The 14,919-nt window shown below is 34.7% G+C and overlaps 1 protein-coding gene across 10 annotated transcripts in view; it reads right to left on the bottom strand.

Moving 5' to 3' along the window:
- Positions 1-14,919, bottom strand: part of WRN (WRN RecQ like helicase) — a 140,861-nt gene that overhangs the window by 112,890 nt on the left and 13,052 nt on the right. For 2 of the 10 annotated variants that reach the window (XM_037983614.2, XM_037983619.2), the window contains exons 2-4: positions 6,380-6,473; positions 3,604-3,775; positions 2,872-2,984 (exon numbers count right to left, since the gene is read on the bottom strand). In XM_037983614.2, the coding sequence (XP_037839542.2) occupies positions 2,872-2,984; positions 3,604-3,699 (209 nt within the window). In that variant the 5' untranslated portion in view covers positions 3,700-3,775; positions 6,380-6,473. Of the gene's footprint in view, positions 1-2,871; positions 2,985-3,603; positions 3,776-6,379; positions 6,474-8,585; positions 8,679-14,919 lie in introns of those variants that run through there. The other 8 variants (XM_037983618.2, XM_007962111.3, XM_007962115.3 and 5 more) reach the window with 8 other exon arrangements.

The raw sequence follows: 14,919 nt of genomic DNA, 5'->3' as shown, positions 1-14,919 counted from the left end.
GCCCCACGTTCTTCCTGGGACCCACTGCAGACAACAGAACAGGGAGAAGAATCACAAGGAGAGCACTGAGTTGGGGAGACAGAGTTCAGAGCCCTGGAAGCTGAAGGACCTGGAACTGCTGGGGTAGAGTTCTGGAGAGGAGGAAGCTAGGCAGGAAAAGAGCTCCGGAAATCTTCCTAGGGGACTCCTTTGGTCTTTGCAGAATACTAAGACAAGCATGCATAGACCATTACTCTATGGGGCCGGGCAAACAACCATAAGCTGAATGATTCTCAGGATGGACTTACACAAAGGTAAGAGGCATTAAAGCTCTGAAAAGTCAGAGAACAGATGGCTGATCACCAGAGGCAATCAACAAAGACTCCAGAAGGGTCACATCTTATTAGAAGGCTAAATTACCTTAGACTAAAGGCAAATGTGGACCTTCCCTGATCAAGCTTGAAAACAAGCTTCAAAACATAAAGTTGATCTTCAAGTAACTTAGATGTCTGACAAAGTTCCTTTCTTTAAAGGAAAACAATAAAATCTAACATTCTGCAAAGTAAAATCACAATGCCTAATCTAAAAAAAAAAAAATTAACAGCTGTAAGAATAAACAGGAAAATATGACCCAAAACCAGGAGAAAAATCATCCAACAGAAAGAAAAAAATCCTAGAATAATGGAATTAACAGACAAGTACATTAAAACAGCTATTAAAAATATGTTAAATATATTCAAGAATTTCAAAAGAAACATGAATAATGAGAGCTAAAATGGAAAAAAAAAAAAAAAAAAAAAAAAAAAGAACCAAATGGAACTTCTAGAGATAAACAAAATAATGTAGTATCTAAAAAAGAAATTCACAGGATGGTATAAACAGACCAGACACTATAGAAGAAAAAAATATAAGTGAACTTGAAGACATAGGAAACAAAACTATTGAAGCTATTCAAAATGAAGCACAGAAAAAAGAAAAGGAAGAAAGAAAAAAAGACTAAAAGGAAATAGCCTCAGTAGCCTGCAACACAGTATCAAGCAATCAAACTTGTGTGTACTAAGAGTCCCAGAAAGTGAAAAGAATAACAGGATAGGAGGAAAAAAGATCTGAAGACATTTTTCAAATCTGACTAAAGGTATAAGTCCATGGATCAAAAAAATTCAATGAACTCCAAGCCAAATAAACACCAACCACGTTACACAAGGGCACATCATAATCAAATTGTTGGAAATCTGTGGTAGCAAAAATTTAAGGTATCCAGAGGAAGGGAAAGCAAACACAAAAACTCTGCCTGCCTTTTATAAAATACATAGAAGTCATCAAAACTACAATTCTTCAAGTCACTTTTGCTAATTGCCTTCAGAAATGACATACTGTAGCAAGGCTGAAGGTAAAATGGTAGAGTTAATATGTAATCATAAACAACAGATTTTACCTCCTCTGTGAAACTAATTCAGTATAATGAATCCCAAAGTGGCCAGATAACTATAGTAGAAGTAAAAACACTTGAATGTTATTTCTAGCTTATATCTACACCAGTAGACCATTAATAAATAGCTTAACTTACCTCTGCCTTTTGTTTGTTTGTTTGTCTGTTTGAGACAGGGTCTTGCCCTGTTGCCCAGGCTGGAGAGCAGTGGTGTGATCAAGGCTCACTGCAGCCTCAACCTCTTGGGCCCAAAACCTAGGCCTCCTGAGTAGCTAGGACCACAGACACCTGGATAATTTTTACCTTTTTTTAATAGAGATGGGGTCTTACTACGGCTGGTCTCAAACTCCTGGGCTCAAGCGATCCTCCTGCCTTGGCCTCCCAAAGTGTAGGGATTATAGGCATTAGCCACTGTGCCCAGCACCTCTGCTTTTTTAAACCCAATATGTAACAAATTTTTTCCTTTTTTTAAAGAAAAAAAAAGGTATAACAACTTCAAAAAAGATCTGAATGAATTCCTTATTACTTCTGTTTTATGCTTTGAGAGCCTTGGATTGCATTATTGCAGTCCTAATTTTACAAGGCAACCTTTAAAAACACTAACAGACATTTCTGTTTTTTGTTTGTTTGCGGGTTTGTTTTTTGTTTTTGTTTTTTTTTTGAGATGGAGTCTTGCTCTGTCGCCCAGGCTGGAGTGCAGTGGCACAATCTTGGCTCACTGCAACCTCCGCCTTCCAGGTTCAAGCAATTCTCCTGCTTCAGCCTCCTGAGCAGCTGAGACTACAGGCGCCCACCACCACACCTGGGTAATTTTTTGTATTTTTAGTAGAGACGGGGTTTCACCATGTTAGCCGGGATGGTCTCGATCTCCTGACCTCGTGATCCACCCGCCTTGGCCTCCCAAAGTGCTGGGATTACAGGCCTGAGCCACCGTATCTGGCCTCTAATGTTTAGTGAGAACATTTTTTAAGGATCATTTGTTAGAATTGTTGCTAATTAAACACAACAGAGCCAATCACAGCCATTATTCAATATTACTATGTTGATATTTTTAATGAAATATAAAGGTGCATTTAAAGGTTAAATAATTTTTGCATTTTTTCCCTAAATTGGTAAAATAAACACAATATGTTCAGTAGCTCTATATATAACATCTTAAGTACTAAAAGTTAAAAAAACTGTCATGCTCACTTCAGCAGCACATATACTAAAAAAGTTAAAAAAAACTGTCTAAAGTAATAGAAAAGCATATGCATGAACAAACTGACAGATTACAAATTAATTCAGTGACTATTTTTTATTTGAAACGTAAAACTTGTTGATAGTCTATACATAGAAATAATTATCTATTGAACACACCTCAACTGTAAAACTCAGTATATTCACAAATATTACAATATTACCACAATAGTACCTTCTAAGGATCCAAATTCAAATGAAATCAGGAAATTCAAATCACTTACCAAATATCTTCTGACAGGAAAGAGCAATCACTAGCGTCATAACTATACACAATGGATCCAGTGAATTCTAAGAAGGGGAGGTCGTCTTCAAAAACACTCTTCCGAACACATGCCTTGAGTTTAGTAAATTTCAAAACAGGCACAAAGTTCACATCAAATAACAAATGTTCACTGAAATAATCAAGTTCACTGAAGCATTCAATTTATAGTTCTATCAATTAATGTTTCATAAACTAATGAAGTCATAAAGAAAACTAAACAAAGAAAAAGCCATCCCATTGTAAAATTATTTCTCCTAACAAGTTTATCTTTAAACCTCTAATCCCATTTTCATAAAAGCATTTATTTTCCTGAGTTTTTTTTTTTTCTGGTAATTATATTCATATTGTAGCTGTAAGAATAATGTTGCCTTAAAATGCTTAAGGCTGGCTGGCAAACAAAAAATTCAACAAAGGTAATGTTGTCTAAATTATCTGAACTAGAACAAACTGGTAAAGTCAACCATGCAAACTGAATATAAAAAGAGAAAATATACAGTAAGAATTCTCATTTTGTAAACCCAATTAAAGTTTATTCCAGTTTACCCTTTCAACAACTAGGTCCTGGTGCATTTAGACAACAGTAACTCTGACCTAAACAATGACTTGAAGTTTACAAGTAACAACTGACTCTTTGCACAGTCAAATATGAATTAAATTTCCCACCTGAAAGAATAGTCAATAAACAACATACCTTTCTTTCTTCTACAGCACATCTTTTATTCTGCACATTCATCCATTCAGGACATTTCCGCTGCCGTGAAGTTGTTTCCGATTTTTTTTCATTCATCTTTGAAATGTCCTATTTGCAGAGTCCACAAAAACAATGTCTTCATGGGTAAATACAAAACAATATCTGAAAAAAACTGAGAGGTAGTACTGTCGATATGAATGAAAACCAAACATACATATTTAAAGTAAGTTATGACACCTAGGTCCAAGCATAAGTTATAAGAGCTAGAATTACAAAAGAAAACAGATACAATATGCTGCATCTAATAATTATACATTTAGTATTTCTTCCTCTTAAAACAAATCAGCCATTTTAATTGACTTGTATAATTCTGACAGTTTCAAAATTCTATTATTCTATGACTTCGATTCTTAAGAATAACCTCACCTCACTATGAACGAAAATCCTTGGGTATATGAATTATTATGAATTCTGATATTTTAAATTTTCTACATGATTATTCTGTCTTAAGATCTAAGTAAATTCAGCAAAACTATTAGATTTATTCACAAGTCTACTTAAAGATTTAATTTTGAAGACAGATAATAGCTCTTCTACATTAAGGATTTTTATTTTGCTCCTCGCCTAGTAAGTGAACAAATTTCCCTAAGAATGAGTTTTTTAGAGGATTTTTTAAAAATCTGTTAATATCTTTGAGGGCACCCCTCAATGTAAACCAAAATTCAAGTACAATTAAAGAAAATACAGTGAATAAGAATCTCCCAAAGGTGGTGTGTGCATTAAAAAATAATAATAATAACATATTTGTTTTGTTAATAGTAAAATGGATCCGTACCCTGATATGACCCATACTAAATTGAAAGAGCCTTAGCTCAAGGCTTAGTTCTTAGTAAATTCCTCAAACTTCAACCTTAGTTCCTATTACTTTAGCTTTCTAATAAGGAGGTAGCACTTTTTTTGTTTTTTGTTTTTTGTGTTTGAGATGGAGTCTTACTGTGTTGCCCACGCTGGAGTGCAGTGGCATGATCTCAGCTCTCTGCAAGCTCTGCCTCCTGGGTTCATACCATTCTCCTGCCTCAGCCTCCTGAGTAGCTGGGACTACAGGCGCCCACCACCACACCCAGCTAATTTTTTGTATTTTTTAGTAGAGACGGGGTTTCACCGTGTTAACCAGGATGGTCTGGATCTCCTGACCTCATGATCTGCCCACCTCAGCCTCCCCAAGTGCTAGGGTTACAAGCGTGAGCCACCACGCCCAGCCAAGGAGGTAGCAGTTTTTAACGTAACACTGAAGAGTCTCATGATGAAACAGGATGTTAATGTTAACTACACTATTTATGATTTGAGAATAGTCTGTTGTATTTGATATTTAACAATATAAATTCTGACAAAATTAAACAATATGCAGCAACTACCCCAAGCATGAATCAGAAACTGAAAATACCGATAATTTATGGAACAAAAAATTTTAAAGATGACTTTATCAAACAAATTTTCCATTTAGAACAAACTCCATCGCTATTGTGCATTGGGAAGGAAAGGGTTAACAGAGCAGGTTTGTAACTCATTCTTTAACCACTGGGGGAGAGAGAATGAAAGACCTCCACCAAAGTTCCCAGTAAACATCCCAATGACATCAAACCAGAAGGCAGCTTACTAAGGGTCTTTATTAGTAGAAAAATACCAAACAGTCCATATCTAGAAAATGTTAGCAAGAAAGAGTTCAACTATCTAGATTGTTTATTGTTAATGAGCCTGGAGATTGTTTATTGTTAATGAGCCTGGAATTATGGATTTATTAATTTATGCTTGAAAATGTGGGGTAGTCAAATAAAGCACATAATTAAAAATAATAATACAGGGGTCCCAATATCAAAACAACTTCCTTTGCGCAATGTTTTTACATATATTGCTTGCGTGTTAATACAAAACTACAACGTGTCCTAATGCAGAAGAAAGGTACATTTTTGTAATTTATTTCTCACGGTTTGGGACTCAAAAAAAGAATGTTCTATCTGCGATTGGTGCTTGCTTATATTCACTGAATTATGATCAAAGTTTGCCCATGGGTACAACTCAACTCTTGGGGTTGCCACATGCATCATATGTACTGAAAAAATATGTCAAATACATATGCTTTATGAACTGTAAAGCATTTTATATATGTCACTGGTTATCAATAAGTGTATATTTTGTCACAAATTCAAAATCCTTGACAGGAGAAGTCAAAAGTTGATCCCAGATTATATATGTAAAATCAGTTCTTAATCTTAAAATATATATTTATAAAACTGGAAAACAAGTTTCTGCTATACGTAGAGTAGATCTCATTGGCAAAATGCCAGAAAACTGAGGTTTCCACAAATAACACAAACTTTATAAAAACACCTGTAGACTTCTGAAATTTTGTAAGTAATTCATTTACACTGCCAAAACAGAAATAAACTTCAATAACTCTTTCCTTCTATCTATAACACTAAAATCATTTTAATTCAAAATATGTAATTTTTAGATGTAAATACTTTTTTGCATGCAAAATTCTATCTAGATACTTCCAGGCAAAGAACTTGAACGTAAATTTGTTTACAAACCTAACATCTTTGTCAAATTTACTTATATCTTGGGATAGATAAAAAGCACACCAAAAATTAATGTTGTGGAATAACTTGCAATAGGGAAATCCTCTGCCATACATGAGGATTGTAATTCCTGATGAGGTAAAGGTTATTCCTGGTCAAATTCACAGTATAAAATAATTTTTTATTTACATACGTACTCACTATGTCGTTCAGCATGTATGACTTTGACAGGTCTTTTTCTACAATCATGTGTTTTAGCTTCTGCACAGCAAATCAGTGTGAACAGACAACCTACAGAATGGGAGAAAATTTTTGCAATCTATCCATCTGACAAAGGTCTAATATCCAGAATCTACAAGGAACTCAAACAAATTTACAAGAAAAAAAACAATCCCATTAAAAAGTGGGCAGAGGACGTGAACAGACACTTCTCAAAAAGAGACATTTATGCAACCATGAAACATGAAAAAAAAAAACTCAACGTCACTGATCAGTAGAGAAATACAAATCTTTTTGGTATACAAATCAAAATCACAATGAGATACCCTCTCATGCCAGTCAGAATGGCGTATATTAAAAAGTCAAGAAACAACAGGTGCTGGCAAGGCTGTGGAGAAATAGGAATGCTTTTACACTGTTGGTGGGAATGTAAACTAGTTCAACCATTGTGGAAGACAGTGGAGCAATTCCTCAAAGACCTAGAACCGGAAATACCATTTGACCCTGCAATCCCATTACTGAGTATATACCCAAAGGAATATAAATCATCCTATTATAAAGATACAAGCACATGCATGTTCACTGCAGCACTGTTCACAATAGCAAAGACATGGAAACAACCCCAATGCCCATCAATGACAGACTAGATAAAGAAAATGTGATACATATGCAATGGAATACTATGCAGCCATAAAAAGGAAGAAGATCATGTCCTTTGCAGGGACATGGATGGAACTGGAACCCATTATCCTCAGCAAACTAACAAAGGAATAGAAAACCAAATACCACATGTTCTTACTTATAAGTGGGAGCTGAACAATGAGAATATATGGGGAACGACACACACTGGGTCCTGGAGGTGGGACAGCATCAGGAAAAACAGCTAATGTATGTGGGGCTTAATACCTAGGTGATAGATTAATAGGTGCGGCAAACCACCATGGCACACATTTACCTATGTAACAAATCTGCACGTCCTGCATGTGTATCCTGGAACTTAAAATTAATTTTTTTAAAAAACATGTATTTTATCATTTCATAATGCTTCATATTGTACCTTTAAAGGATTTTAAACCCCCCTTCAAAATAACGTATTATGATTTGCTTTGGTTTGGACTTTTCCTGAAATCTTATCTATCTACCACTATCTACAATTTTTCAACCTTTATCATTATTTTAAAGGCTGTCCGTAATTTTTGTTGTTGTTGTTTTGTTGCCTAATTTTGGTTTTGGCCACAGTGGCTCATGCCTGAAATTCTAGTACCTTGGGAGGCTGAAGCAGGAGGACTGATTGAGGGCAGGAGTTCAAGACTAACTTGGTCAACATAGTGAGATCCCATCTCATATTAAAAAAAAAATTGTTCTTTATTTTGAATGGCTTAATCAGAATATGTTTGTCTTTCAGTACGGAAATGAAAATTAATCTCATTCACAGGTGGTATAAAAAGTTGTTTTCCCTTTCACCTTACTTTCATTACTTTCTTCAGTTTCCTCTTTTTCTTTTTCCATTTGTTTCTGACTTGATGAAATTATCATGCATTCCCTTTTTCCTCATTATTCATGTTAAAATGCACTGGGTTTATGCTACACTCTACTCCTGACCAAGATTTTTTAACAATGTTTTCTTCGAATTCTACATAGCAACCACTACAAAGAAGCAAATGGCAAAAGAGAAGGCTTTGCTCTCATAGACTGAAAACTCCTTTTTCACCATTAACCAGTATTCCAACAACTCAGTCTCTTCAAATTGTATGTATTTCAAGGGTGCAAAAATTATTTAAGTCTAATAGCTTCTCCTTTTCTTTAATTAGGAAATATGTGAATTTATTCAGATGATTTAAGCTTTGAGTAAACTTGAACTTTTTTACATCAAGTATTTCAAAATAATACTAAAGCTTTGTCACAGACGCACACTGACTTTCCTCAACTAGCACTATTAATCTTCTTTAGGATTCAAATAACACCAATTAAACATCACTTATAAAACCATTTTAACTTCACTTTTCCAAAGCTGATTTTTTGCTCTGAATCCATAAACTCTGTCATATACCTTAATGTATTTTCCACATGATCATTGCATTTTTTTATAGAGTGAATTCAAGCACTCAAAATGTCAGCTAAGGATACCACTTTTTGAAGCCAATAACTACACTTCAACAAATCTGCAAAGTAAGAATCACTCACATGGAATAATTTAAATGTTTCCTTTTCGCTTATAAACCTTCCTTTGGACCGTCCACATAATCAGTAATAAAATAGTTCATCGCATTTCTTCACCTAAAGGTGAAAAGAAGGTACTGTAGGAGCTTAGATTTAGTTAGGCTCACCATTTGAATTTTTAATGTAATCATTTAATGTAAAATTCCAAACCACAGGCAAGTTTTAATTTACAACTGCTTCTGCATGAATAAGACAACCTGTTACTTGGAATAAAGTTTTAGACTGAACTTAATGTAAAGCTTTTATATCTTCCTGTCATTACCTGTCCCAAACTTCCACTCTGTTTCTATAGTATCTTGTATGTTTCAAAGTATTCATTTATCTCTTCGAATATTTCATTCCCAGTTGGTGTGGGAACTTCTTTGCCAAGCAAATAATGTCTTCCAGTTCTTCAGGGATTCTATACAGTCTTCAAACTGAGAATCATTACAAAAGTTTATGAATTCATATCTGAAACGAATGCCTTTTTGATTAAATAATCTTCTGGATTAGTGTTGTGTCTATGTCATTCCACAAATCTTCAATGTATCTTCTAATAGAATAATTGAAAATGGCAGCTCTTCAATTTCCCTTGCCTCATTGGTCTCAAACATGGTGTTCCATACAGGCAGGAAAAAAATAGCAGCCTCAGCAACCCAGCAGGGTACCTGGGATTCATTAATTGTGCAACCCTATAACTAGCTTCTTGAGCTCAATCTGATTATCATGTCTATCAACCTCATAATAATAAATTACGGCTAAATAATTAAGTATGGTACATCCATAAAACAGAACACTACACAATCATTAAAAATAATGTTCTTATAAATATTCAAGTGAAAAAAGCAAATTAAAAAATTAAGGAGCAGGAGCTCATGTGTGTAATCCCAGCACTTTGGGAGACCAAGACAGGCAGATGATTTGAAGTCAGGGGTTTGAGATCAGCCTGGGCATATGGCAAAACCCCATCTCTAATAAAAATACAAAAATTAGGGGGACATGATGGTGCATGCCTGTAATCCCAGTTACTTGGGAGGCTGAGGCACAAGAAGCACTTGAGCCCAGGAGGCAGAGGTTGCATTGAGCTGAAATCTTGCCACTGCACTCCACCCTGGGCAACAGAACAAGACTGTCTCAAAAAGAAAATTAGACTCTAATTGTATAAACTAAATACGCATGTATGTTTGTATGTAAGTCTGGAGCAATGTATACCAAAACATTAGTGGTTATCTCACAATTGCAAATGGTTTTTCATATTCTTCTTTATACTTTTCTATATATTCTAACTTTTCTCTAAGAACATGTGTTCCTTTTAACAATCAGGGGACAAAAGTATGTCAATAAAATGAAAAAGTAATTTTTCAATGAATAATCAAGGCTACATTTTTTCATACTATAGAACAAGGGCCAGCAAATTTTTTCTCTAAAGGGCTATATGGTAAATATTCTAGGCTTTACGGGCCAGATGATCTTTGTCAAAACTACTCAAGTTTGTCACTATAGCACAGAAGTCATAAACAATACTTAAGCATAACAACGTTACAATGAAATTTTACCTACAGACACTAAAAGCTGGATTTATTTAAATTTCATAAAATATTATTCTTCTTTTGACTTTGCAACCACTGAAAAATGTAGAAACCATTTAGTACATAGTACAAAAACAAGCAGCAAGTCAAACATGACCCACTGGACACCTTACCAACTTCTACTACAGAACACAGATAAAATGCTCTAAAACTGAAAGTTCAAGGCTGGCGTTATTAACAACCCAATGTAGTGATTTTTAATCTCCATAATGCATTCTAAAATATCAATAAGATATGAAACTTCTCGGTGAAGGCTTTTTGATAAATTAGTTGCAAAATGGTCCTCATGACAGCTAAACGAGTGGACCTACTCCATAAGGTTGGTAATATCAGTCAATTAAATGCTAAGAGATTATCTGTCAAAACTGTGAACTCTGTTTTGGAAGAAATTCATCTTAAGTGATTCTATTTGACAGCATTTAGATATTGGGACAAGTTGTCTGCTGAAGTCATTTCTAGTTCATGTCAACAGAAATCACGCCAGTAAGAGTTTAGTTAGAACAAATTTAGAAAAATTAAGACCAATTACATTCCAAATTAGCTAAGAAAGGGTAGCTTTTTAATCACTTAACTTTTGAACCATACTCTACATCACTCTGATAAGAGTAGAAATTCACCTCAAGAGAACCGCATTTTCCACTTAGAATAGTGTCATCTTCTAGAAAATAGACAGATTTAATACCAGTCTCAAGAGGCCAGTCTCAAGACAAAGTTGGGTTTTGGTGGATGAACTCAGATATTTCTTTGTTCATAAAACCTCTAACTAGGTAAGGAAATTAATACCTACTGTTACCATGGTAACTGACTTCCCTAATTGCTTGAGGGCTAAACTGAATAAAGTATCCCACTCTTTTTGAAAAGCACTAAAAAAAAAAAAAAAAAAAAAATTGTCAAGTTACATGACACATACGGATAATAATCTGAAGTTGAGGAAAAAATTATTAGTTAAATAATGCAATGCTTAACTGTGCTAGCCAGTTAAAGGGTTTAATGTGGAAAAATTTCCACTTACTATTTAAAACGGTTCAATTCTATTTTATTCAAAATATGTAAAGGTTAATGTGATGAAATACACTGTTTTATAAATACTTATTACAATAAAAACGCAAGAATATTTATAATTACTCTGAAATTTGCTAACAAAATATTCTAAAAGAACAGTTGCAATACTTAAGTTATAATTTCAATTTTTCACACTGGGCATGTATGCAAATTTTACAAATATCCATTGAATTTCACAATGTTTCTCTGAGGAAGAAAGCTGTATCTACATCACTTTGCACAAAGGAAAACTAATAACTAAGACTAGCTGATTTTGCCAAAGTTATGCAGACTGCTCTAGCGTTGAAAATTATACTATGAAGAAGCAGGAAGTAGAGTGGAAAGAAGTCTGGACTGAAAGTCAGAAAACCTACGTTCCAATGCTGCTTTGTGTCAAAAAAGAAAAAAAAAAAAGTATCCAAAACTTAGACAAAGAGAGGGCAGTATGTCATTTCAATGTCATATAGGAGCACAAGCTCACCCAACGATTATCAGTATTTCATTAGGAGACATATCTTTATTTGACTGGTTATTTATTAATAATTTTAAAACTCAGACTCTAATATCCACATGTTAAATAATAAATTTTGGTCTCATAAAGGTGTAACTGAATCTTGTTGAGTAAAAAAGATAACCTCAAAGTCTATGGTTTTTATTGCCCTATAGCACAGCTTTGTATCTAACCTAGCAATCTTATTCCCAACTTTTTCCTCCAAAGTCTATATTTATCTTTGCACCTCTCTGAACCAAAGCTGTCATCCTGCTGGTTCCCTCATTAACACGACACATATGACATGTGTTCTTTCTATATTTGTACAAGAATTATCTTTAAATTATTTGGAAAATTCTGCTTTGACACTTGGTCATTTAGCATCCATGTGACCTTGGACAAGTCACTTTATTTTTCTAAATTTTCATTGCCTCATTTGTAAAATGGGATTATGTTCCCATTATTATATTACCTGTCTTATATCATATCATTCCTATATATTATAATATTTGCTTTCTTGACCACAAGATTAACGTAAAGACGACAGCAATACACATGATGTCACTTCTTTTCAACTATAATTACACATGAGTTGGAATGATGACAGGACTAGTGATAGGTCTTTTACTTCTATTGTACCTCATTCCCTATAGTATACTGGGATCCCATTAGAGAGGTCAAGAATCTGTAGGTACAGATAAAAATAGCCAATCCATATGAATTAGATAAGATATATAAATTCACTGACAGCTAATTAAGCACTGAAGTACTTTATAGGTAGAATATTCTTTTAAATTACAAATTCAAACAAAGAAGAGAAAATGGATTCATTTATCCAATGCTTCTTTCTTACCCATTGGACCTCACTCAAAAAAAGTACTGAATTTCGAAACACATCTCTTTTTTTTTTTTGAGACAGAGTCTAGCTCTGTTGCTCAATCATAGCTCACTGCAGCCTCAATCTCCTCAGGCTTAAGCAATCCTCCCACCCAAGCCTCCCAAGTAGCAGGGACTACAGGACTACAGGCACATGCCACCATGCCCAGCTAATTTTTATATTTTTTGTAGAAATGGAGTTTCACCATGTTGCCCAGGCTGGTCTTGAATTCCTGGCCTCAAGCAATCCTCCCTACCTCAGCCTCCCAATGTGCTGAGATTACAGGCGTGATCTACCGTGCTGGGCCTATTTTCTTTCTCTTTAACTATACTGCACAAACTATATTTAGGAGGTTTCCAACTATAGTCTGACAACAGAAATTCATATACTTATCTAACTTTTCATGTGTGTGGAAAAGAATATTAAAAAGAGATTTCAAGGATAAGTTACAAGATTGGATTAATAAGTGTTTTCCAAATATTCTGACACAGAAAGATTACAAAACCAAAGCAGCTTAAGTACTCCAGCAATTCAGTTTGGTGGTCAACATCCTAATTTTGATTAGAATCTTTCGGTTTCACCAACACAATTATGTTATTTTTACTGAGAAGCAGCTTCTAGTCAAAAAAGCCTTTCATTTTTAACAAAAAACGCAATAAACTTTAAAAAAATTCTAGGCTTGATTTCTTTTATTATGTTACATATTTTCTGAAAATGTAACCTTGCACATTGAGTTTTTATACTTACCTATATACTAGTAACTAATTTATACATATATATACCCACACATGCATATATACACACATACAGACTGTGTATCTAGATACATAAACATGTAAATAATCTATAGTTTATTGCAGAAGATATCATTTATAAGGTATTCTCCTGTATGGTTTTTGAGAATTTCTTTCTACTTTTCTATGAACCAAAAGGAAGAAGAGGTAGAGGAAAATAGAGAAACACCAAAGAATGCATGCCAAAGCCCTCATTAAATTCTCTAATTAAAGAAGCTTTCAAGGCTTTCATGAATCTACTACTACATTTCTGCTCATCTTAATTTCCCTCCAAACAGCCCAAGCAAGCAAACCAGAAAAGCTAAATAAAACCACCCATTCATAGCTTGGTTAACCATAGTAAGATGATGTAATATTTAAAAGTAGTAGAATGATTTTTGAGAGACCTGTTTCTGTATAGGTATCTAACAATTTTTCCTAACTGTCAAATATTATATAAAGCACAATTTTGTACTAATAAAACCAAGTGAAATAAACTGTAAATGGAATCAAACAAATAAACACAGTAAAACACCATTAATTTTGGTTAGCAACAAGGGTAAAGGATAAAAGCCACGTTCTTTGCTGTGTCATAGTGCGAAGCCGCACTGCTCATAAACCAGGAACATCACTTGACCTGAACTGAATCCATGGCACAGCGAAGTGCTGTGTAACTGGATTTCACTACCCAACTGAATAATTCATTATTTTTAATGAATTTCCTCTGTTCTCTAAGTAGCTACAGCCAGTCAGCTGAAATCAACCATTATAAACTGGGAAACTGCAGAGAAAGTTTTCAAGTAACTCAATTTAAAAACTTGCTTAGGCTGTCTATTTTTCCTTTTATATTTATTACTGTTACTTTGTATGGCCCGAGATAAAATTTTATAGGACTCATTAGTAAGTGGATGTTGACAGTTGCCTTGCCAGCATCCATTCCACCCTGGACCCTTTCTACAGTACCTATAAATTTCATTCAGGTAAAGATCAGTTACCCACAAAGCCAATGTTCAGTATGTTTTAAGGAAGGTGTCCCAGTCCCAGCCCACAGTAGAGCCAGTGGTCTAAAGGTAATCTAATTCCTCTTGCTGCAGTGATGATTCAGAAACTCAGTCCTGGCTGAATGTAGTGGTACGTGCCAGTAATCTCAGCACTTTGGGAGGCTGAGGCAGGAGGATGGCTTGAGTCTAGGAGTTCAAGACCAACCTGGGCAACATGGCAAACCCTGCCTCTACAGAAAGTACAAAAATGAGCCAGGTGCGATGGCACACATCTGTAGTCCCAGCTACTTGAGAGATTCAGGTGGGAGGATCGGTTGAGTCCAGGGGTTCGAGGCTGCAGTGAGCCATGATCGCGCCACTGCACTATAGCCTAGGTGAGAGTCTCAAAGCCTTTGTCTCAAAAAAAAAAAAAAAAAAAAAAAATCAGCATTGCCAGGTAGAAAGAGAAATGCATAAATTTTACAATAAGACCAATTTAAGTATAGAAGGAAGAGAGAAAGGTAAAAGTGGAGACTGGGTAAAAAAGAAACTGGAAAATTAACACACAA

Source organism: Chlorocebus sabaeus, chromosome 8 (genome assembly GCF_047675955.1).
Source record: "Chlorocebus sabaeus isolate Y175 chromosome 8, mChlSab1.0.hap1, whole genome shotgun sequence".
Lineage (NCBI taxonomy): Eukaryota > Metazoa > Chordata > Mammalia > Primates > Cercopithecidae > Chlorocebus > Chlorocebus sabaeus.
Note: the sequence above shows the minus strand (reverse complement) of the source record. Positions and strands in the feature narration are given on the sequence as shown.